We start from the raw sequence: 24,332 nt of genomic DNA, 5'->3' as shown, positions 1-24,332 counted from the left end.
GCTAAGACTGGAGAGGTAAGTAGAGACAAGTTTGTGAAGGGCTTTCAATGCCATCCTGTAAGTTCAAATTTTATGCATCAAGTAATATTCTTCCATCCACACATTATCTCCTCCTGTGGCATACAGGCACCAAGATTTAGCCCTACATTACTACAAACACTGTAGTACCGTATCCAAAGTACTGTTCAGCTTAGGTGAGGGAAGAGAGGGGAGGTTTTAGTTATGTCTCTGCTGTTTGATAAGATACCAACTTAGGGAGGTGGATTGTTTACAATGTTGAGTCAACTTATTTTTCCTAGGTTGCAGGGATGGGAAAGCTGACAACTTTTGGTTGCCTCCTTAAATACGGAGTAAAGCTTGTTTGGGTATGCACTAAGGTTGCCCACGGGACTAGGGAACATCTCAGATGGCCGGGGCAACTCTGGTTCTTGTTGCACAGAGGGTCTGAAGAGGCAAGACCACGCACTAGAACCCAGTGCCTTTCAATATTTGAGGTGCCTATGTAGGCATCACCTGGAGATCTTGTTAAAATGCAGATACTGATTCAGCAGATCTGAGGTGGTGCATTTCTAACACGTTCCCAGAGGATGCAGATGCTGCGGGCGCACTTTGAAACAAGGTACCGGGGGACGTCCAGAACGCGTTAGCGGAAGACAGAGGCCTGTTGGCCATTATCCCTGAAGGAAGAGGGACACTTGCAGTCCTTACGGGAAGGCCCTTCTGAAGTCCCCCAGAGAGGGGGACGGTGAGGGTGTGGGGACAAAGAGAAGGACGGCCCGGGCACAGCTGGGAAGGTGGCAGCGGGGGAGGGCGGAGGCGCCGAGGTGCGTCAGGTACGAGTGTTCCGGTGATGGCGGGCCCGCGCCGCACACGGCCTCGGGCCGCGGCGCATCTCCTCCCGCCCGCGGCGCGATTTCTGCTCTTTCGGCCCTCGGCGGCTCCCATCGCGGCTCCCGGGAGCGGAGCGGAGACGGCGGCGGCCGGTGGCTCCAGCGCGCGGGCGGGCGCACACCCACCCCACCGGCCCCGGCGCTCCGGCTCCCGGAAGCGGAAGGGGAGCGCGGCCCGGCCTGGGCGACGGCGGCGCCGGCGCCGGAGGAGGAGGAGGAGGAGGAGGAGGGGGAAGAGCGGCTGGCGGCCGCGAGAGCAGCAGCGGCGGCGAGAGGCGAGCCTGCTGGCGCCGGTGAGTGTGTGCAGGCGCGGGGCAGACGCGGCCGCCCCCAGCCCCCCTCCGGCCCCCGCCCCGCCGGGCCCCCGCCGCCGCCGCCCGCCTCCCGCCGCCCTCACCTGGCTGCGCTGCCGCCCCGCGCCCTGCCCTTCCCCGCACCTGCCCCAGGCACCTGCGCCCCCCACTCCACCCCCCCCCCCCCGCCCCCGCTCCGAACCCGGCTCGCCCGGGGCCCGGCGGGTCTCAGAGCGGCTCCCCCTTCCAGAACTGGGGGTGGGGGTGGGTTCCTGCTCTAGCCGAGGTGATTTGGGGTGGGTTTTTTTTTGCTTTTGCTTTTTAATTTATTAAATCTGTGCCCCGAGTTTCTCGCCTGTGAACCACAGTTTTCCTCTCTGCACGGATCCCGGGTTTATCTCTGTTATCGCAGCCTTTCATTCATTTCCAGATCACCGGCGCGAGGCTGCAGAGGACTAGCAGGAGCAGAAAGAGTTTGCTCCCTTATTGACCTTCTGCCTCCCTCCTCCCAGATCCAAGAGTGATTCTGAGAAAATGGCTTATGGATGGCAGCAGTTTGCACTTGTTACCATTTACTATAATAAATAGGTTGCTGGATTTTAAGTGGAGAGTCCATTTAAAAGTTGTGGTTTCTCAAGCTATATTTGGGTCACATTTTAAAATCCCTTGTGAGTCAGTGGAGGATGTCTGTATCTCTAGGGCCGAGCGAACCTGACCGGTTATTACTTGAAAATATTGCAGTTATAGCAGTCCATAAAAGTACAAGAGGAAAAAAAAATTAAGGTCATTGTGGGTGGGTCATAAATCATAGTGTAAAGTTACAGCCTAAAAGACGACTAGGGATAATGAAGTATACGTTAAAAAAGGTGATGTGTCAGATGGATCCTCAGCCTAGGATGCTAATATGTATGTATCCTTAAAAAAAAAATTTCACTACCTTCCTTGTAAAAATAATAATGACGAACAGTAATAGTTATTACTTGATGACTGCTTGGTATGTGTCTTCCTTGGCTTTTTGTGCAATGTCTTGTTAAATCCTCCCATTTCTTTAGATTTTACTTATTTTACAGATAAAATCCAGAGCGGTGTTTTATGTTGCTTTAGTTGTTCAACCTCTTAATGGCAAAAAGATTTTTGAGGAAAAGATGAGGTGAGAAATCAATTGGAAAGAAAGAACCAAATGAGATATAGTGTAGTGGAAAGAAAAACTAGATTCTAGACCCACTGCTGTCACAGTCTAGCTGTAGGGTCATGGATAGGTCAGTGATCCACCCTGTTTTCTCATCTATACAACCAAGGAGTTAGGCTAATTTCTTTAAGGCTCATCTTAGCTTTTCCATACGTATTTGGCATGTGCTACGTTTGTAATTAATTTAAAACCCTTTAACATGTTAAGAGTACATTTTAAACATATACCTGAAGAAGTATTAGGAAAATTATATCAAAATATAACAAAAAATGTATATTTCTATACTTTTGGAATAGTTTTGGTGTAGAATTCCTCAATTTGAATTCCTCACTTTGGATGTAAACCGATGGGATCATAATTAGGTCCCTTCAAACCGTGGTGATTTCTGTTAAATGTAAAGTACTTTAGAAGCTGTAGTTGGAATAAAAGAAATAGAGCATATTTTAAACAAAATGATGGTAACGGTGTCACACTGCCTACCTATCTCTGGGGTGTTTTATTTAATACAAATGTAGGTAAATGCACACATTGTAGCCATCAGCTTAACAGGTAGATTCTAAAGAAGGAGTGATCAGTGTGAATCATGACATTTTTACTTATTTGCCCACTGCCTGATTTCTTTAATCCATAGGGACTGATTCAGAACCTGTGGAAAAGTGCATGGATAAAATCATGCCCTGTATTAGTGAAGAAACTAATTGAGAAGTCTAGTATTGTCTCCGTGGAGGTTTTTTTCTGGGATTGTAATTGAGTGTGAGTCAATGCAATCTTTTTCAGCGTAGAAGGCTACATAATGGTAGTATCAGTATTAACAGGTATAACAGGGAAGGCAGAAGAAAATCTACCTTTATTACCAGGGAGTTTTTCCTAAAGCTGAGTTTTACTTTTATATTAAGGCATGAAGGAATTTTATATTGCTTTAGTAAAACATTAGGTCTCAGATTCAGTTTTTCAAGTGCACTAAATATAAATGGCATTTTAACATCTAGTAGAATAATCAGTGCACTTATAGCTCTTATTAAAGCTGAAAAATGTTTGAACTATTTTGTATCAGTGAAAAATACAGGTAAGAGGCAAGAATAAATGGAAAAAACCCTCTTTATTGTCAGCATAGTGACTTTTTTTCGTTATGAATCATTGGTAAATTTATGTAATGTATGGTTATTAACATAATAAAAAAAAGAATCATTGGTAAATTAAATAAACCTAGTTATTCACAGGTGTGAAGTAGCACTGCTCTCATCGGTAGCTGCCTCGCCGGAAATATCTTAGGGTGATAGTGGTTTATTTACTTACTTCCCTCTTTTGATGTACCCTAGGGAAAAGACGTGACCTCTTCAAAGGTTTTCTTCTGCCTTGAGGCCTCCTCTTGCCCTGTGCTTTACCTCGGAGGTAGATTTACCTCATCCCATTTAAGAAGCTGACTGGGTATCTGCTCTCTTCACCTACTGTTGATGCTTCCACAAAAGGGCATGTTGGGTAAAAATGAATATTTTGCCACTCGCTGATTAGTTTTATGTTAGTTCCAACTTTAACGTGCTCGGGTGTGATCTCAGCCAGCCTTCTGATTTTAAGCCTTTTATCCATAATTATGGAATGAATAACTTTACCTCCTGTAGGATTTTCAGCTTCAAGCAAGACGGAGTGATGATTTCTTTCAGTATTATTGTTCTTAAACTGCCTGCTTTGGTAAAGCCTGGTGTGAAGGAAATCTGATTTAGTATTCTCTCTCTTTTTTTTTTTTTTTCAATTTGTTTTGGTGGAAGTGGGTACTAGAGGTAGGTAGCTAGTTTCCCTTTCCCCTTGGAAGAACGTGTCAGGTTCGTGTCCAGGAAACGCCAGAGCCTCTTCATTTCTGGCTTTTACTTTATCTGAAGGTTTTTCCTTGTGCTGTGTTTGAAGCAAAGGTTATCTGTTGCCTTCTGTCCCTACTCTACATTCAACTTTAGTTCTTGCCTTTCCTGACTCTCTCCCACAACATCCCTGCCTTCCTCAGTGAAGATTCCAACGTAGACATTTTATACTGACTGAAGCAGTATTTGGTACCTTTAATTCATATCATCCCACACCTTCCAAGCTATTTTTATTTTCTGTTAGGGAATTCCGATGAAGTGTGTCACTGCAGTGCAATATTTTTAATAGAGGTATTAATTTACATTTATTTTTCACTCATGAAGCAGGTACACAGAGGAGCAATGTCTTATGTTCAGTTTTGCCTAGAATGTAGAGTTTTTTTTTTTTTTTTGGATGTAGTGATTTAAAGGCTTGTTCTAGAAGTGGGTTCTTGAAACCATTGATGGTGCAAGTATGTTCTGCTTTGACACTTTGCCCACCCACATTTTCACGAAGTCTTCCTGGAGAACTCAGCATTGAGTCAAAATTCCCTACTTTCATTGTGTATTTTTCATTAGCTTCTGCAATCAGGTCCTGATTTGCTCGCAACCGTGTTTTAGTCCTTAACTTACCAGCCCTTCTGCTTTTCCTTGAAAGATTTTGGTTTACAGGTTTTAGTTCAGTCCGTCTATTTTAGATCAAATCTCTATTTTCAGTTTTCTGCTTGAAGAGACCCCATGCCAACACGTGCAAATAAAACTTCCCTCTGTGCTCATAGTATGATAGCAGCTGAAAGGCTGGGCTGTGGGAGGTTTCTCATCCCTGACAAGTGTTCTCAGACTTTAGTGTTAGAGGAAGTAGAGCTGGGGTGTGGTTAAATTGTATCACGACTTTAAAGATAGGGACCCAGAAACACGGTTTGATTCTGGAGTTTGCAGGATTAGAAGTAAAACTTACCTTTGTCTCTCTTCCTCTCCTATCCCCCACTCCCCTTTAAAGTTACTATTTTGGGAGTTGCTTTTCATTTGTCAGGCAGTTTCTCATTTAAGCATGACAACAATTCCAGGAGTTATTTTTATCACCATTTTACAGATGGCTAAACGGAAGCTTGAAAAGAAACGGCAGCTTGGAGGCTGTGTCATAATTTGAATGTGGCTCTCTTTTTTTCATATCCCCACAAGATTAATTTCCTACTCTGTTGAAATAAACTGAATACCTATGTGATACTTTAAAAATTGAACTACCCCCTTGGCTAATTATTAGAGACAGCTATAGCCTGATATATTTTTAATCTTTTTAAATTTATATATATATATACTTAAATGATTTATTTATTTTAGAGAGAGAGAGAGAGAGAGAGCAGGAGCAAGGGGAGGGGCAAAGAGAGTGTGGAGCGTGATTCATGGCCTATCCCAGGAGCCTGAGATCATGACCTGAGCCGAAATCAAGAGTCAGCTGCCTAATCATCTGAGCTACCCAGGTGCCCCGGTAGCTTGGTATCTGAGGTAGAATTATTTATATTGGCCAATTTTCAGAGTAGATAACGTCAGAAGTTTAAATATGTTTAAAAGTATATAATTATAACTTCATTTTAAGGTGCAATTAGAAGTTTAAATTTTATATATCCATATATTAACTGTTTTGGGAACTTTCTGTGGAATTTTTTTTTTTTTTTTTTTTGGTTTGCCCTGTGAATTGTTGATTATATTCTCTCAGACATAACAATGTTAAAAATATTTAATGGTCTTATGACCTTTTATAGTTACAAAACTTTGGATATTCTTCGTTATCCCAAATTTACATGGAGTTTTAAGCCTAGCATTGTTTCTGTACCTCATAGGTGAGATTTGATTCCATGATGTCGGTGATGCTGCTGAATTTGATAAAATGGGCATCCCGTTGTAAATGCTATGCTTCAGTGTAGCTCTAATAACTGAAAATGTAAAGTAGGAGTTTTCCTTGAGTCCAAGCCAGTGAGTGACCGGGGTTTGACTCATAGACGTTTGACTTGGGCTATTACCTAATAATACTGACAGGAAGTACTGTTTTGCTGAGACATCAGGAAGCCACCCTGGAGACATCGCCATAGCAGGTTATTGACTTTGGCTGTCTCAGACATTTTGTTGTACTGCATTTAATTCTGCTTGTGATTTTTTTCTAGAAGAAGAAGATGAATTCATTCATTTGCTATTAGAGTAGCAGCTCCTGTACTTTGTCATTCCATATTTTGTCCCTAAGAAATCAAAGGTGCAGGCAAGGAAAGCACTGTAAATTAGCTTAGAAAGTTAGAGTAGAAACACATCACATTTGACAGTCCAACAATCAGGGCCATAGAAAAATTGACGCTGGGAGAAAATCCAATTAAAGAAGTGTATAAGGGGAATGGAAATGTAATGCTAAGGATTTTGATACATTTCTCACATCCTTAGTATGTAATACTTTCCTTTTGCTGTGGTGAACAGTATGCTTAAGAAACTCGTAACTTGTCCTTCATTTCCTGTCTTGGAGAATGGTACCACCCTTCACGTAGTCCCTAAGCCAGAAACCTGCAGTCTGCCCTTTGCTTCCAATTGATCACCAAGTCCTGTCAGTTTTCCTCACTAAATTCTTAATCTGCCCCTTTCCAGCATGTCTTCTGTCCTAAGTATTTCTTCTTTACCCCTGTTCCCCCACACCCCCCTTACAAGTCACTACTGTTTGGTCTTCCCACATGCCCTCATTTCTCACCTGGCTAACCAGTAAGCCTAGCTTGTTTTTGTAGTCCGTCTTGGAGCGTTATCCATCCACCCAGGTCCATCCTTCATGGTGTTGCTGTTCTTTCCAAAATGTGAACTTCATCATGGCATCCTTCCGCCTAAAATCCTGCAGTGGTTTTCCACTGTGTTCAGTGCAAAGTCCAAACTCATTAGCATAGTTTAACAGTGTTTTTCCCTCTTAGATTACTCTTTTTGTTGTGGGTCATGGAATCCCTTTAGTGGGCTGTGACCAACATCTATTTTTATTAAAATGAACTAGGATAAAATAGAATAACAGTATCAGAGTACATCACATGTAGTAAGGGCAAATATTTCATTAAACTTTTTCAATGATGTATTTCATTTAATGAGTATAGAACATTCTCATATCATATATTTCTGTATGTACTTGGTAATGTTACGAAGTATATTTCTTAGAGGTGAGTGTATTCAAAAGGTTAAACATGTTTTATCCCATTCTTCCATATGCAATGACTAGTAATTTCAGTTTGCTTAGGGTTTTCTCTGCCTGCTTCTATACTTTTGCATATTTCGCTCCCTTGTTCAGAAGAGGCTCATTCGTTGACTAGCTAACTCACAGGTTTCACTCTCTCCAGAAACCTTTTCCTGATGGCAACTCACCATAGGAAATACCTTTTGTACTACAACCTAGTATGCACGTAAATATTCCCATAACTGAAAAAAGTTCCATGAGCCAATACCCTTCCTATATGAGATGCATTCCTGCCGTCTTGCCCTCTATCTCACCTTGTCTTACAAAGGTATTGATGTGGTCTGTTTACTAGTCTGTCTTCACTGAGGACGGGGCTCATCTCTTTTTTATCTGTATCCTGTGCAAAAGCATAGCATATAGTCAATAGATGCTAAGTGAATTAATAAAATACATAATCAGTGTATATGTTATCTGGAACTCTTTATTATTGTTTAAGCTTGGACTGTAGAAACTAACTTTTATGGTTGATTCTCTTAATGGTTCATTACAGGAGGATAGCTTTTTTCCTTAAAATATTTTAAACTAAAACTTGCTTCTATTTTAAGCTCTTTAGTTTATGTTTATCAACTGTGATGGGACAGTTCCAGCCTCACATCTTGATAGACATTACATTGCATTTTGTCCCATCAGTGATCTCAGAATCTGTTGTCATTTTGTGATTTGTGGTCAGGAAGTTTGATGAAGCCCAAATGTTGGACATACAATACTAATTTGATTTTATGGGAACTGGGTGGTTTCAAAAGAGAGAACTTTCCTGTATAATGGTAATCAAATGCAGATTTTGGGGGGATGGGGTAGGATATGAAAACACAAAATCAGGTGGAGTTGGATCATCTTATTTTTGAATTTAAAACTTTTGTAATTGACATTTTCACAGAATATTTAGTGGCTTACAATTTTTATCTTTGTAAGAGATCATTATTTGTTAAACCATTAATAGATTCTCATGGAGAACTGTTATTGAGGAGAGATCCATTTGTTGGGATGTAACTAAAAAAGGAATGAATCAAGATAAAACCTCTAAATGCAAGCACCAGAAAAATTACAACACATCTTGGTGAATTTGCAAGTGGTAAGTCTACATTTAATTTTACATGGGAATATGTTTCTGTATTATGTGGCATAGGATCCTTAAAGTCTTATTTTTAGATGCATTTAACTGTTATCCATTTGCAAAAAAAGATAATTGTAGTTACATTATGTTTATTTAAAATTTTTCATATTAAATTTTAACTAGACATTTCTTAAATAAGAAATGTCTTTTTCCATAGAGAAAAATAATCTGTAAGTAATACAGATTTCAGGAACACAGATCTGATGTGGCTTTACAGCTGATGCTTCTACACTGCATTTTAAAAAATACTAATTTTAAATGCACTTAATATTAGGGTAATAAATATAGCGATAAAGAGAGCTTAAATTAAACATCTTGTGTACAAGGTTGTAGTGTCTAATCAGAACCCCTAGGCAATCTTTATTTTTCAGTTGGTTGAAAAGAATTTAGAAGTACGTATGTTTATTAATAAACTTAGAAGAACACATAATCCATACGTGAGATGTGAAAGCTTTCTTTGCACTGCTCTATCCTTCCTCAGCCCAGTGATAACCAGTCATGTTAACAGTTTGATGGGTATGTTTTCTTCTATACTTTTTTTCCCTGTACATATATAGAAATTACTAATACATGTTTTTTTAATAAAAAAAAGCATGTTATACAAACTTTTCTGTAATTTGCTTCCCCCTGCAACATTTAATTATGAAAATTTTAAACAGAAGAGTTGAAAAAATGTTATGGTGTAACATCTGAATACCTATCACCTAGATTCTACAACTAATATTTTATTAAACTTCATGACATGCTCAACCATCTCTCTGTCCATCCTTCAATCCACTTTATTTTTTTTGGATCCGTTTCATAGTAAATTGCAGACGTTAGTACATTTCCTCCTTCCGCCCCCTCCCTGATACTTCAGCCTACATATCATTAGCTAGAGTTCACTGTTGGTTTATAGGGTTTTTTAAAAGGTATATTTACATACCATGAAATGCACCGTTCTTAAGTGTACATTTGCCGACTTTCGACAAATTCACAACCTGTGTCTCAAATTCCTATCAAGATAGAGATCTTTATGAGGGAACCAGAATGTTCCCTTATACCTTTTCCTAGTCTCTCATTATCCTCCTCTCCAGGAAACCACTGTTAAGCTTTTTCTCATAACCTCCTTTCTTTCATTCAACACTACGTGTGGGTAGCCCTATGCAGATTTAGATCTACCTCCTTTCTCTTTCTCTCTCTCTCTCTTTCTTTCTTTCTTTCTAATTGCAGTAGCTTGGAAATAACTCTACACCTTGGATGTCTTATAATTTGTTTGGTCATTCCTCTCCCTCTTCATGAGCACTGATGTTGTGCCCAATTTTTATGATTACAAAAAGCACTGTGTGGAACACCTTGAATGTACATGTACCTCCACACTCTAATGAGTACTTTGGTAGCTCTTACTAGAGGTAAAACTGCTGGGTCAAATAGTTTGTCAAAGGGTCAGAGAGTTTGACTTTTTAATAGCTACTGCTACATTGCCATCTAAAGATGATTGTATCAGTTTACATGCATCGCAGTAATGGGTGGGAGTATCTTTTTCTCTGTGCTCTCTCATCACTGGGTAATCTTTCCAAAATTTTGTGAGTACAAAGGATGAAAAAACATACCTAGTTATTTCACATTTTCCTAATCAGTAATGATTAGCCATTAAATTTTTTTTCTTTCTGAATTGCTTCTCTGTGTATTTCTTTTGTATGCCTCTTACCAGTCAGATGTTGTAATGTTTTTTAAAAGGGATACTTTGTCTTTTACCTTTGTTTTTGGTATGTTTTAGGCTTCAGAAATTTTAATCTTTATGTGGTCTTGTTTGTGAAGGTCTTGTTTGTGAAGGTCTTCCTCATTTTGAGGTTATAAAACCACTTGCTATTTTCTTGTACTAGTTTTGCTTTGTATTTGGAATTTAGAAGAGGAAAATCACCGTGAACTGAGGTGGCAGGAAAAATTTCATCTGGAGAATGAGATTCAAATTGACCTTGAAGTGTGAATTGAATTTAAATAGAGTAAGCAAAATGGTAGGGACATTTCAGATAGGAGGAATGAGAGGGAATGTTTTTTTCATATTCATGGAACATTCGTAAGACTACTGGCTGAGGTGGAGAGTCATATAAAACTAAGTTTAGCGAGAACATTTGGCTCGATTTCTTGTAAATTATCTTGGCTAATTTTTATCATTTTCTAAAAGCTGCATTTTGATTGTATAGTTTTCTGTCCTATAATAGTTTTCCATCCCTTTCTTTTCATAGTGATTCGAGTTTTCTTCCTGAAGAAAATACAGGGTAAAATTTAGTGGCCTAAAAAGGCAAGAAAGGAAAGGTCGTTTCCTCCTAGAATAGTTTGGATACTGTAAATATTTATGTAGTCTAGTTTATTAAGAGTTGAATGATATCTTTAAAAAAAAAGTTGGTGCTGCAGTAATTTACATCATTAATGAAGTTAGTCACGGCACTCAAGTAGAGTTACCAGATAGCAATCTTAAAAAATGTTGAAGTACCAGTATGTCCACTAGTTACATCAAAGTTTGAGTTATGAACTCACCTTTTAATATACAAATTAGCATGTTAGAATCTCTGGCTAATGAAAGTATTTTACAAATGCCACCCTTAGGACCGAGTAGCAGCGCTGTGTTCAGTTTGGTTGTGGCTCAGGATGTGTAATAGTTTCTGTTCAGCCATAAGCCACGCCTGGGAGATATTAACTGAGTGGAGTGATCCCTACCACTCTACCAGGTACGTGTTTCTGGTTGTAATCTGATTTGGAGCTCTTCGAGGACTACTGTTTGCTTCTCTACAGTCTAGCCATAAAGCTTATGTGGCACCAATTTTCACTCACCAGGTATTTAAAAAACAATTCAACATCTTATTTACTCATTGTTTTATTTTTCTATTCTTTGCTTGCTTTTCCTTGGGGATGCTTTTTGTTTTAGAGCCTGTTGTCTATATCTGCTCACATGCAGGAAAATCAGACACCCTTAACTATGCTTTTCGGTATCTAGTATTCTTCAGTTGTGAGGAATCTCCGAAGAAGAACTTGTTATTCTCTGGTAGAGGAGGATACAAATAGAGTTCAGAAACATGAATGAGTGATACTTCTGCTGCTTGTTTGAATGCTTTTCTAATATTAATAAATTTAGAAATAAGTAATGAAATTACTCTGTTCTCTGTGATGATTGGAATTCATAATCTGTTTTTCAGTCCTGTCTGGAACTGAAACATTACAAGAAAGAAGGTACATGGAGTTAATAATATTGAACATGTTGAGAGACAGAGCCTTCTGTCATTTCTTTTGGCACTTGATGGTTGGCAAGACTGTAAAAAAAACATTCTTTTTAATGTTTCTCATTTTAGCTATGTAGACAGCTTATCATTTGTATTTGAGCTCCTTTAGTTTTTAAAACAATGATACCCAGTAAATTAAATAGCATACTTTATCCTCTGTGACTTTCCTCCCTTTAATGATACTGATAGGTCTTGTAATTTTCTAATTAAAAGGTAATGAAGTTCAACTTTTACTTTTTTAAAGGCCTAGGCACTATTCCTATTTTAAAATTCGTACATAAGTACTAATTTAGACCATATCTGATTTAAACAGTTGGGTGGTGTTGCGTTTGAGTTCTTGTCTTTTTTTTTTCTGCTGCTCCAGTATTTGCATGTTCTAAGGATGATAGGATCAGGGTATTACTTTAAAATTAGCTAATCCTAAATCTTTTTTTTTTCTTTCTTTGTTCCGGTAGCTTTGTAGCTTTAAAGAACATTGGCAGGGCCTCTAAGGGACCGCACCCTGAGGCTCTCCAACTGATGATAGTGAGGGATAGAAGATGAAACTCTCCGAGTCCTTCTGGACTCTTTCCTCTGTAACCCCTAATATCCAGTCAGTCAGTAAAACATACTGGTTGATTGTAACTGTTTCCTCAGTTGATCTCTTCTAAAACCTAATTTTGGCTTTTGTCTTTCCTTAGCTTAACTGATCTTTAATTTTATCCTCGACACCAGAGCTTCAATACTTTATTTAAAGTATAAATCTCATTATGTTAACTTCTTGCATCAGTAGCTTTCCAATGCCAAAGAATGAAGTCTTAGCATTCTAACGTGGCATCTTAATGTCTTTATTTCTCACCCCTCACTCTCCACTGCGAGCTTCATGACTTATGATGGCAATTTGTAATACCTCCTACAATTTTTACTCTTGTATACCTCCTGCTCTTCCTTCTGTTTACAGTATTGTTGTCACTTTTCTTTGCTTGGATAACTTTTACTTGTCTTTTAAAGCTGAACTCAGATTTCACCACCTAGAGGAAGTCTTGCCCTGATTTAACGAGTCCTGATCCTCCTCCTTCTGGTGACATCTTGTCCACATCTCTGGTACTTAACAAGTTGTATTAAACCCATTTTTCTGACTCTTTTCCCCAGTAGACTGTTAGTTACTTTAAGCAAAGACCACATCTCATTCATCATTGTATCTATAATAACTGGTGTGTTAATGGTGGCTCCGTGAATAAATTTGTTGAACTGCATTCAACTCATTGCCCTAACATGGAAGTCTTAGGGAAGCTTTTGGATCAGTGGTTTCTAGATACCAGTGTGCTCTATCAGAGAAACCTGGGGAACATTTTAAAACATTTTATTGGTTTTTGAGCTGTTATTCCATAAAGAATTATGATTCAGTAGATCTGGAATGGGACCTGAGAATAACATTTTTAAAAAGCTCCTCAGTTGATTCCGGTTAGCTTACAGGTTTGAGAAACACTGTCCTAGTTTGTTATTGTATTATTCCATTTTATTTTATGTAAAAGGTGCCCCCTTGACCTTATAATTTCCTGTTTAAGCCTTATAAATTATATCTACGAAGGTAGGCATATATCTTAAATCACCTTTTTTGGTACCATAAATATAGAAGTATCAACTTTAAGTGTCTCACTGGAAGGTCGATTAGCATTTTGTTAACACTCAGTGAAAAAACTCCATTTAAACAGTAGTCTTCTTGAATTGATAGTAGTAAGATTAGTTGGGCTTTGTTCTGTGAATTTAAATATTTTTGGCAATTTGTGATTATGTTCCGCTTTTTATTTTCCAAAATGATTAGGCATTGTATTGTGGTTTAAAATTAAAATCAAACAGATCTTAAGTGTACAGCACAGTGAATTTTTACACATGTATATACCCATGAAACACCACCCAGGTCAAGATGGAGAACAATTCTAGCCCCTCAGAGTTTCCCTTATGTTCCCCTCCCACCACAAGAGGACGGACCACTGTTTTGACTTGTATGACCATCAGTTAGTCTAATGATTAAAACTACTAAAAAATTTTGCATGTATCTTTTGATATGTGTCTCATTTCTCTTGGGTTTACACATGGAATTGCTGGGTTAAGGACAGACTTGTGTTTAGCTTCAGAAGGTATTGCTAATTTATCCTCTGTGATAGCAATTCATAGTAAAAATTGGAATTAAATGATTTGAAGCCTCTGATGAAGTTTGAATATCTTGAAACTTCTCTTTGTTTTGCAATGTGTTTCATTTTGTCAAAAATATCCAAAGAAAACTCGGCGTCATTTTATAGTTGCCAGTAATATAGTTTTGTTTCAGTCAAATAATTTTTTCTACGTAAGTAATTTTTTTCTTTGTCACCTCTCCTTAGGACTGTCTTTCCTTGTGGGTTGGCACGCAGTTGTAGGACTGCAGAATGGGTCTCCGGATTCACTTTGTTGTTGACCCACATGGTTGGTGCTGCATGGGTTTGATTGTCTTTGTCTGGTTATACAATATTGTTTTAATTCCCAAAATTGTCCTCTTTCCTCACTATGAAGAAGGACATATTCCAGGCATATTAATAATAAGTAAGTTCCTGATCTTTATTTCTTTATACAATTAGTTTTCTCATTGTGAATATTTTTGGAGTATAGTAGTATAGTATCACTATGATAACTTTTCTTTTAATATTATCGGCACTATTAATATTAAGTTACTTACTAAATTAGGGAAGTTTTAAAAAAGACTGGCTTTTATAGATTTTGCAGGGTTGGGTAAATGTAGCATCTCCATAGCTCTGCAAAATATATACAGGTCGTATTTCGTATACCGAAACTGGCACAGTAGTGCTATTTTGTGTGTGTCTGTGTGCATTTTTAATGTTTCTATTATGTACTTATTTCAAATGTGGAAGGAGTTTTAAGAATGAAGATGATATACATTACTGAGAAATGAGACTTTCATGATGCAAAAATTACTAATTATGACATTGATTATGATAACACTTTGAACTTCTGGATAATCATTTTCTGCTGTCGTTCATTTGGTGATGGCTTGCTTATGATTAAAAGAATAAGATTGAAATGATATATTTTACATGTATGTGGCATTTAGAGTTTCCTTGTACGTTATGTCATTTTGGCCTCACAAGGGCTGTGGGAAATATCTCTGTTATACAAGTGGTAAAACTGACCAGTACCATGCAGTCATTCCTGGAGTTAGCACTCAAACTGAGTTTCCTCTTACTGGTGCAGGGCCTCCCCCCTCCCCCGCCAAATGCCTATCTTTTTTATTCATTTTAAAAGGTAGAATTATAATGAATGAACCTGTTTTTCCTTACTGCTATTTTTCTAGTTATTCTTTTAGAAACTCAAAATTTCTAGATTCTTTATTTTCACATTACATCAATATCTTAAGCTTTATTAAAAGGAGCAATTGAATATCTCTAACTCAAATTAATTTTGAAGATAGCCAGTTAGAGGTAATGAAAAAGTTTAATTGTAGAATGGGTTTTAAAATGCTGCTTTGATTCTGTCAAATATAGTACATGTAGTAATGAAAAGGGAGCCCATTCATTTATGCCATTATTGACAGGGAACCTCTGTTAATAAAAAATCTGATTTATAACAAGTTTATCAGTTATGCAAAATAATATTTAAGTTAATATGTACGAGATAGTCCTCTTGGCAGTAGTATTTGATGAGTGAAGTGAATATTTAATTATTTTATTTAATCATTTAATTTTTCCATTTTAGTTTTGAAAATTACTTATTCTGATGGCATTAATTAAAACATGCTTTTAAACTTTGAATATGCTTTTTGATAAAGTGTTTTGAAGAATAAATGACAGATTTTATTTACTTAACTTTCTTATTTATTTCAAAGTATTCTATGGCATTGCCGTATTTTGTCTGGTTGCTTTAGTGAGGGCCTCATTTACTGATCCAGGAAGACTCCCCGAGAACCCTAAGATTCCACACGGAGGTATGGCACTCTTCAGATTGATCACTTTTGCTCTCTCGGCATTATTACCTTTGTGAATGTATTTTACAGCCTTTAGTATGTATTCATTATATATGTTCTCTAACACCACTCTCAAGTCTTTTCTCCGATGTTTCCTTTCTAGACTTCTTATTTTTTTTATTATTATGTTATGTTAATCACCATACATTACATCATTAGTTTTTGATGTAGTGTTCCATGATTCATTGTTTGTGCATAACACCCAGTGCTCCACGCAGAATGTGTCCTCCTTAATACCCATCACCAGGCTAACCCATCCCCCCACCCCCTCCCCTCTAGAACCCTCAGTTTGTTTTTCAGAGTCCATCGTCTCTCCTGGTTCGTCTCCCCCTCCGATTCCCCCCCCTTCATTCTTCCCCTCTTGCTATCTTCTTCTTTTTTCTTTTTTCATATAATGTATTATTTTATTTAAAATCGCAAATCCCAGCTGACTCCTGGTATCCCCCACTCTCTTCCTCTTTGTAGTTTACTTGTTTTTCTTGTCTCCCACTCTAGACCTATATAGCCTCTGTGAGGGTGTTGATTTTTTGTTTTGTTTTCTTCGTTCAGTGCTGTATCCTTAGTGCCCATCTCTGTCACTTAGTAGATGCTGGGTAAATGCTTGTTGAATGATACATAAGTACCTGATATATTTTTATTTAATAAAGGGATCTTTTTGATGGTCCCCTCTCTTGGTGATGTTATAAATTATAAATAGAATATTGCTTAGAGTAAATATTTGTAGTCTAATGATACTATTGCCTATATTTTTCCAAATTCTAACAATTCAGTGAAAAATTTGAAAGCTTTTTATTTTAGTGTCAATTGAAGGTAGTTTTGGGTCACCTTATTGCACAATAACCATTTGAACCACAAAAATGAATTGAAAATGTATTGCTTGTTTTATTACATGCCAGGTATAGTAAACCTCAGGAACTCTCTTTCCTCAGTTTCACTTTTGGATCATTTGTTCTATAAGCTTTGAGAACTCTCTGTACTTTCTTCTAAGGAGACATTCCTATGACTTCGTTGGGCATTAGAGAATCAGAACACTTTCTATAGTACTACAGTGTTTTCCAACCTTGCTGACATTAGAGTCACCAAGGGAGCTTTTAAAAATCTCAGTGTCCTGGGGCACCTGGGTGGTTCAGTTGTTGAGCATCTGCCTTTGGCTCAGGTCATGGTCCCAGGGTCCGGGGATCGAGCCCCCCCTTCCCGCTCTGTGGGAAGCCTGCTTCTCCCTCTCCTACTTCCCCTGCTTGTGTTGTCTCTCTCACTGTGTCTCTCTCTCTGTCAAATAAATAAATAATTAAAAAAAAAACTCAGTGTCCTGATCCCAATCCCATATTAATTAAATCATAATGTATGTAGGTAGGAGCCAGATATCAGCATTTTTCAAAGATTCCAGGTGATTCCAGTGTGTAAAAAATTGGGGAACCTATTAATTCCTTCTGAAATTAGATTAGTGGCAAGTCACTAAGGGAGTGAGTCTCCCTTGAGTTCCTGAATGTTGTTTTTTGAGACCCATCATTTAGGGACATACGTGGCCTTGCAAGTTTAATGATTAAATGGGAATGATAAGACACTGATGTTTATGTGACTGTAGAAGTTTCTCAGAACTGTGTCGAGTATTTCGTTTCTGTTCACTTAGAGAAGCAGCATCACTGTTAGTTTTTGTGTGTGTTTGGGCGGGGGGTGATGGGTGGCAGTCTGCAGTTTGTACGGAATCTCTTTTCTCAACTAACCTAACCCAAAGAAAGGCTCTCTAACACATTGGTGGATGTATTGCCTCCTTCATTTCTAAAGCCCAGTGTTTCTAGAGAATTAGGGAAGTAACCTTTTCCTAACTCAGGACCATGTTGTGATAAGCACTGGGTTGTATACGCAACTAATGAATCATTGAACACTACGTCAAAAACTAATGTTGTACTATATGCTGGCTAATTGAACATAAAAAAAAAGGACCCATTTCTGATAAAATCTTTAGTGTGCAGTGGTCACTCAGATGCCTACATGTATTAGATACTGCAAATCAGTGAAAGGGGCCAAGAAAGAACTATTTCATATTGAAAATCTCATATCCAAAGGCAGTAGCTGCAGTGAAATTGTCACGTAGGCCCGGTATTCATAGATCTTACAATTTTTAAAGAGAAAACAGAGAATTACAGTTTTTAAGAGAACTTTTGTGATTTAAAAAAATTAACAAAAAAATTAAACCTTTAAAAACATTGGTTTTAAGTGAATACTAAAGAAGTTGTGTCTGTAGGCCTAACTGAATCTGCATTAAACCACCGTGTTACCTTTAGCTTATAGACCCTAGTGATGGAAGACTCCATGGTATCTTGCTGCTGTTTGGATGTCTGCATTCTTTATGATCTCAGTTGGCATCTGGCCTAGTTTTCTTCACTGAGTCCCGAAGACTTAACCTTTTGCCCAACTGAAAAAAAAAAAAACAACAACCACATTCATTTATTGTATTTTAGTATTTCCAAAGTCTTTTACTATCTCCTATCATTTGATCCTTATGGTAATTGCATGAGGTAGGTAGACTGAATAATCAAGTGTAGATTGTCCTCTGTAGGTCACAGAGCAGGTTGCTGTGACACCCAAATACTTGGCTCCCTCATCTTTTTTACCATGCATCTATATAGAGGTTAATAATTTTAGCCCTTTATTCACCTTTGCTCTGATTCTGGGGAAAATTGAAGTCATCATGTGCCTCGTGATGCTGATTATTTTGTAAATATGGTTTTAACTTAGTAAAAAATAAAATTTTAAGAGTAAAAAAAAATAGCATGACTGGAGAGTTGGGGCTATAAGAAGTGACATTTATTCATCACTGTTTTAAGGTTGAGCAGTTTCATATAATTGAATTCTTTAGGAAAGGAAACTTAAGCCCCTAATACTTTTGATTTTAACCATGTTTTAATTGAATTACTCTGAAATATTTTACATGACTTTCTGTTTTTTTTTATAATAGATTTTAGATAAATTTAGTATCTATGTGACCTGCCAAATATATGAGGCAGTTTGAATATAAGAGGAGGTTCTGCTGTCCCACACAAAGATCCCCAGAATTTGACTTTTATAAACTTTTGGGGATGTAGATGAAATAGTCAAGTGAAATCATTAAATGTCTATTTATATTATTCATATTAATCCCATGCATGCTTGAAATATAGAAATATTACTTTATGTCATTTTCAAGTTTTATGAAATGATTTTATTCAGTCTCTTAACTTTAAAAAAAAACAGCTTTATTGAGTATAAATCACATGCCATATGATTCACCCATTTCAGATGTACAATTTATGGCTTTTAGTATGTCCACAGAGTTGTGCAACTGTTACCACAATCAATTTTATGAATGTATGTACGTATGTATGTAGGCTCTACGTCCAACATGGGGCTTGAACTAATCCAGAGATAAGAGTTGCATGCTCTATTGACTGAGCCAGCCAGGCATCCCACCCCAATCAATTTTAGAACATTTTCTTTCTTTCTTCCTTTCTTCCTTTCTTCCTTCCTTCCTCCTTTCCTTTCCTTTCCTTTCCTTTCTTTTTCTTTTTCTTTTTCTCTTTCTTTCTTTTCTTTCTTTCTTTCTTTTCTTTCTTTTCTTTCTTTCTTTTCTTTCTTTCTTTTCTTTCTTTCTTTCTTTTCTTTCTTTCTTTCTTTCTTTTCTTTCCTTCCTTCCTTCCTTCCTTCCTTCCTTTCTTCCTTCCTTTCTTCCTTCCTTCCTTCCTTCCTTCTTTCCTTTCTTTTCTTTTCTTTTCTTTTCTTTCTTTTTTTCTTTTCTTTTCTTTTTTCAGATTTTATTTATTTATTTGACAGAGAGAGAGAGCACAAGTAGGGGGAATGGCAGGCAGAGGGAGAAGCAGGCTCCCACTGAGCAGGGAGGTGGTTACGAGGCTTGGTCCCAGGACCCTGGGATCATGACCTGAGCCCAAGGCAGACGTTTAACCGACTGAACCACCCAGGTGCCCCTAGAACATTTTCATCATCAAGCTCTTAACTTACATGTTTGACTTCAGTGTTTTTTGTCATCATTAGAGCCATTTTGAGTAGAATCACCCTGTTACAGAGCAAAATCTTCCAAGTTTAAAAAAAAAATGTAGTGTGTTTAAAATTTGTGTGATAACGTCCCTTGAAATTGTAACCTGAGTGGTAGGGACACGTGCTATTAATGCTCAGGGTCATGTTTTCACTTGTAGTTTTGCGCCCCTCCCCATTTCTTACATTGCTTTTTAAAGGAGATCTGTTAGAGACTTACTACCATTTATTTTCTACATTGGCAAGTGATTCTGTCAGGGAACCTCTGTGAAGAGCCAAACGTATTGATTTTCATAGTTTCAAGTTATATTTTTCTCCCTAAAACATTACTTTGTGGTTTGAAATACAGTAATTGAGAAGACCTAATAAGTCTTTTAAAAGTCTTACTTAGAAGGTGATTCCTTTCTTTCTGAGGGATAAATAAAACAAAACCAAATCTTGCTTTTTTGTTTATTCATGCATTTACAGCATTAAGGGGATCCATGCAACACAGTGGCATACTGTTTACCTAAGTTACTTACTTAGGTGTACCCAGGCATTTATGGGGTTTGTCTTCTTTTCTTTGTGTTTTGATTTTTTTTCTTTAAAAAAGTCACTTTTCTATTTTCCTTTCTTTTAAAATTTTTCTTTGCTTTAAAAAAAGTCAGTTGTCAATTTTTCTATAGCTACCATAAATTAGCAGTTGAATTCTCTCTCCCATGGGCTTTTTTTTTTTTAATTTAAAATTTTTATTTTCATCACTTACAGATGGTATTTTGCCTTCTGATTCCCACCCCCCCACAGGCTTTTATTTTATATTAGATGCTAGTACAAAAGTCTTCAGACATCAGAATATGTCAGTCACCAAGGTCACATTTGGAAAAGAGCAAGAAATGGTTTCTAGATACGTAGGGTAGGTTTTTTTCTTGTTATATGAGGCAAAAACATAGAGGATACTTTAAATTTCTAGGTATTTAAAATAGTGATTTTTTTTCTTTGTTCTCTAAACATATAGGTGTGTGTGTGTGTGTGTGTGTGTGAAAATGTGAGATTTCAAAGCTATTTTAGATACTTGTATAATATCTTAAGTTTAGCCAAGGAATGGCTCAAGCTCTTTCTTTAAACAAATTTGTGATCCAGACCATAGATTGGCAAACTCTTCTTTACGGTACAGGTCCAGATAGTAAATATTTTCAGCTTTATAGACTCGTACAGTCTCTGTCACAGCCCCTCAGCTCTGCCATTGCAACCCAAAAGCAGCCATAGATAAAACATAAATGAATGGGTGTTCATTTGAACTGTGTTCAAATAAAACTTTTATGTATGGACACTGGAATTTGAATTTCAGGATTTTTACATATCACACATTCTTATTTTCAATTGTTGAAAATTGTAAAAACCATTCTTAGCTCATGAGAACAGGTGGTGGCCTGGATTTGCCTGTGAACTGTAGTTTGCCACCCCGTGATCTAGACTACACAATTACAGGCTTTCTCTCACTATAACCAAATGCTGCCTTCTTTTCTGAGGACACAACATTTCAAGTGTGAAATAAAGAATTTTACTCTCTAGAATATCATATGCTGAAATGTATTTTTATATTTATTTATAAATATATTTTATACCATATATTTATACCATATTTATATTTTAAGGCACTGGTTTTTAAAAAAACTAAAGTTTTTCTGTTGTCTTTTAATGAAAATTGGCTCATCAGGGGGAGTCTGCTTCCTGCTCCATTCCTTGCAGTATGTGAATTCAGAGTTTTAATGTTGGGATGTTTGGGAGCATCTCGCTAAGTGGGAAAAGAGTAATCTGCTTGTGACATTGTATTGTGCTACATATGAAATGAGTTTTTGTTTCAGTTACAGTTAAATAATACTAATTTAACCATCTAAATTAAACTTTAATGTTGCTTTCTCACATAAGTTTTTATTAAAATAAGAACTGTAAGTAAGAAATGAAAGAGGATCTTAACTCTAGGAAACAAACTGAAGGTTGCTGGAGGGTAAGTGGGTGGGGGAGATGGGGTAACTGGCTGATGGGCGTTAAGGAAGGCACGTGATGTGATGAATACTGGGTGTGATATGCAACTGATGAATCACTAAATTCTACCCCTGAAACTAATAATATAGTATATGTTAACTAAGTTGAATTTAAATAAAGAATTAAAAAAATGAAATTTTAAATGCAAAAGTCAATTTCTCAACTTTAATATTATTGGAACAATTAAGTTGATATTATTATTGATTTCTTCTATAGCAGAATGTTTTCCTAATACTTCACTATATAAAATTCCAGTATATTGATTTTACTCCTGGTCATTAAATTGAATTAATGGAATTAAAATAAGGTATCTTTTAGAAAATTGAATACTGCCTACTATTATCTTCTTTTACTTATATTTAAAATCTTTAATTTTAAATTTTTAAAAATTCATACTTTAGCAGGCATTTAGTGACCACCTACTGTGTGCCAGGGTCATACTTTGCATATATGAATATTCACTCAATTTTACTATTACTATGCCCATGCTTTTAACAAGGTTAGTGTAGTTTAAATGTAAGTGATGGAAGGTTTAAGAATTTTGTAAAAGTAAAATTCCATTTCAACAAATGTTAAAGAGATACATTCTGTATAATAAAGCAGTTGTCTTGATAGATGACTTTCATATAGTTCTCATAGGTCTGATTAGAAAAATTTATAGTGAAAATAAATGACTTTTTATTTCTGTAAACTTAATGTTTTTAGCACAAAACTTAAATGTGTGCTCTTTAATTACAAGGTAGAGGAAATTGCTACTTGGTTGTAAGAAAGAGTTTTGTAAAGAACTCCCTTATTTCCATTAAATAATAATTTTCTTGTAATCATCTTTACTTCTGAAATCATCCTAATACCTCCTATACCATGTGAAACACAAAATTTTCCTACCCTCTCCCATAAACACTCCTAAATGAATTCACTGATATTAAAAATATAAAATGGTTAGGGGGTGGGAATGCTATCTCTGTTTTTCTAATGAGTTTATAGGATTGATTTTTTTTTTTAAGCTTTTATTCATTTGAGCGAGTGAGAGAGAGAGAGAGAGAGTGCGTGCGTGAGCACAAGCTGGGGGAGGGGCAGAGGGAGAAGGAGAAGCCGACTTCCCGCTGAGCAGGGAGTCAGATGGATGTGGGCTGGATCCCAGGACCCTGAGATCATGACCTGAGCCAAAGGCAGATGCTCAACCGACTGAGCCACCCAGTTGCCCCTATAGGATTGATTTTTGACTTCTTAATCAATGAAACTAGGATTCAGAATTATTTCTTCTTTAGAGTCTTTAGTAAAATTCCTAGAAATTAATTTGTACATAAAATTCTGTTTTAATATAATAATTTGGTTGTGCTTTCGGGATTTGTCATTAAATTTCACTTATAGCAGGTATGTCCATAACCCGAATACATTATTTTCTATCCCTTAGTTTGACTATTAATGGTGTCTTACTATTACAGTGTTTAAAATTAGAAATGTATAGAATAAGACATGAATAGAATAGAGAAGCAATATTTATGGCAAATTCTTTTACAGTGAAGATGTAGAAGAAGAAAAATCTTGGACATATATATCGAAGACCTCCTATAAAATCTAAACTGTTGTTGCTAAATTTCAACATTACTCATTTGCCTTTATTAAGTGGATTTTAATTTCCTTCTCTAGAACGGGAGTTCTGGGAATTATGTAACAAATGTAATTTGATGAGACCAAAGCGTTCCCATCACTGTAGCCGCTGTGGCCACTGTGTTAGGAGAATGGATCATCACTGTCCATGGTAAGAAACTTATGATTTACTTTTGAAAAAAAAATAGTGAAAAATAAATCTTAGTACGTAGCAGATTTAAATAAAAGTTATATTAAAATCATGCAGTTTTCAAAAATCCTTCAGTAAGGATACTGTCAGGTTCTGTCAGGTTCTATCAACTGCCAAAGTCATTTTTGCACAGAGATCCTATCTTTTCTAACAAAGAGTATTTGAGCAGAAAATTGACATTCAGTGTCAATGCACCCAGGTGTACAAGAGAACTAAGGTTGTATTAAATGAGGCAATGTATGTAAAGCATTGTAGTGTAGCATCTGACACATAAAAAGCACTTAAATAGTAGCTGTTATTGTCTCTAACTGTAGTAAATGGTATACATTGCATTGTTGATATTTCCCTTTCCAGTTGTTTAATTAAAGAATAACACATCTCAGATACTCTGATAACCTCATTTCTCCTCCTGTAAGCTTTTTTCAATGTTATGTATTGGACGCAGGTATTAAGATTCCCTGCAAGCTGGATGTGTGTAAGTGGCAGTTAGCTGATTCTCCTGAATTGGCAACATTTTCGGTCAATAGGGGGCTCTCTTGTAATATTTTTAAAAACAGTTCTGTTGAGAAATAGAATTTTGAAAACAAATGCTGTGAGAATTCTGCATTGTATCTCATTTCAAAGCTGTCACAAAAATCTGTGAACAAGATATTGT

At 36.9% G+C, this 24,332-nt stretch overlaps 1 protein-coding gene across 4 annotated transcripts in view; it reads left to right on the top strand.

The window, feature by feature from the left end:
- Positions 1 to 1,078: 1,078 nt before the first annotated feature.
- The window catches only part of ZDHHC21 (zDHHC palmitoyltransferase 21), a 66,027-nt gene continuing 42,773 nt past the window's right edge, over positions 1,079 to 24,332 (top strand). The window contains exons 1-6 of one of the 4 annotated variants that reach the window (XM_028107292.2): positions 1,079 to 1,183; positions 8,395 to 8,526; positions 11,158 to 11,279; positions 14,189 to 14,387; positions 15,685 to 15,783; positions 23,527 to 23,638. In XM_028107292.2, coding sequence (XP_027963093.1) covers positions 14,234 to 14,387; positions 15,685 to 15,783; positions 23,527 to 23,638 — 365 coding nt within the window. In that variant the 5' untranslated portion in view covers positions 1,079 to 1,183; positions 8,395 to 8,526; positions 11,158 to 11,279; positions 14,189 to 14,233. Of the gene's footprint in view, positions 1,184 to 8,394; positions 8,527 to 11,157; positions 11,280 to 14,188; positions 14,388 to 15,684; positions 15,784 to 23,526; positions 23,639 to 24,332 lie in introns of those variants that run through there. The other 3 variants (XM_028107291.2, XM_088018848.1, XM_028107295.2) reach the window with 3 other exon arrangements.

Source organism: Eumetopias jubatus, unplaced genomic scaffold (assembly GCF_037043125.1).
Source record: "Eumetopias jubatus isolate StellerSeaLion01/CBP00866 unplaced genomic scaffold, mEumJub1_p1.0 scaffold_15, whole genome shotgun sequence".
NCBI classification, from domain to species: domain Eukaryota; kingdom Metazoa; phylum Chordata; class Mammalia; order Carnivora; family Otariidae; genus Eumetopias; species Eumetopias jubatus.
This window is presented reverse-complemented; position numbering and strand designations above follow the sequence as displayed.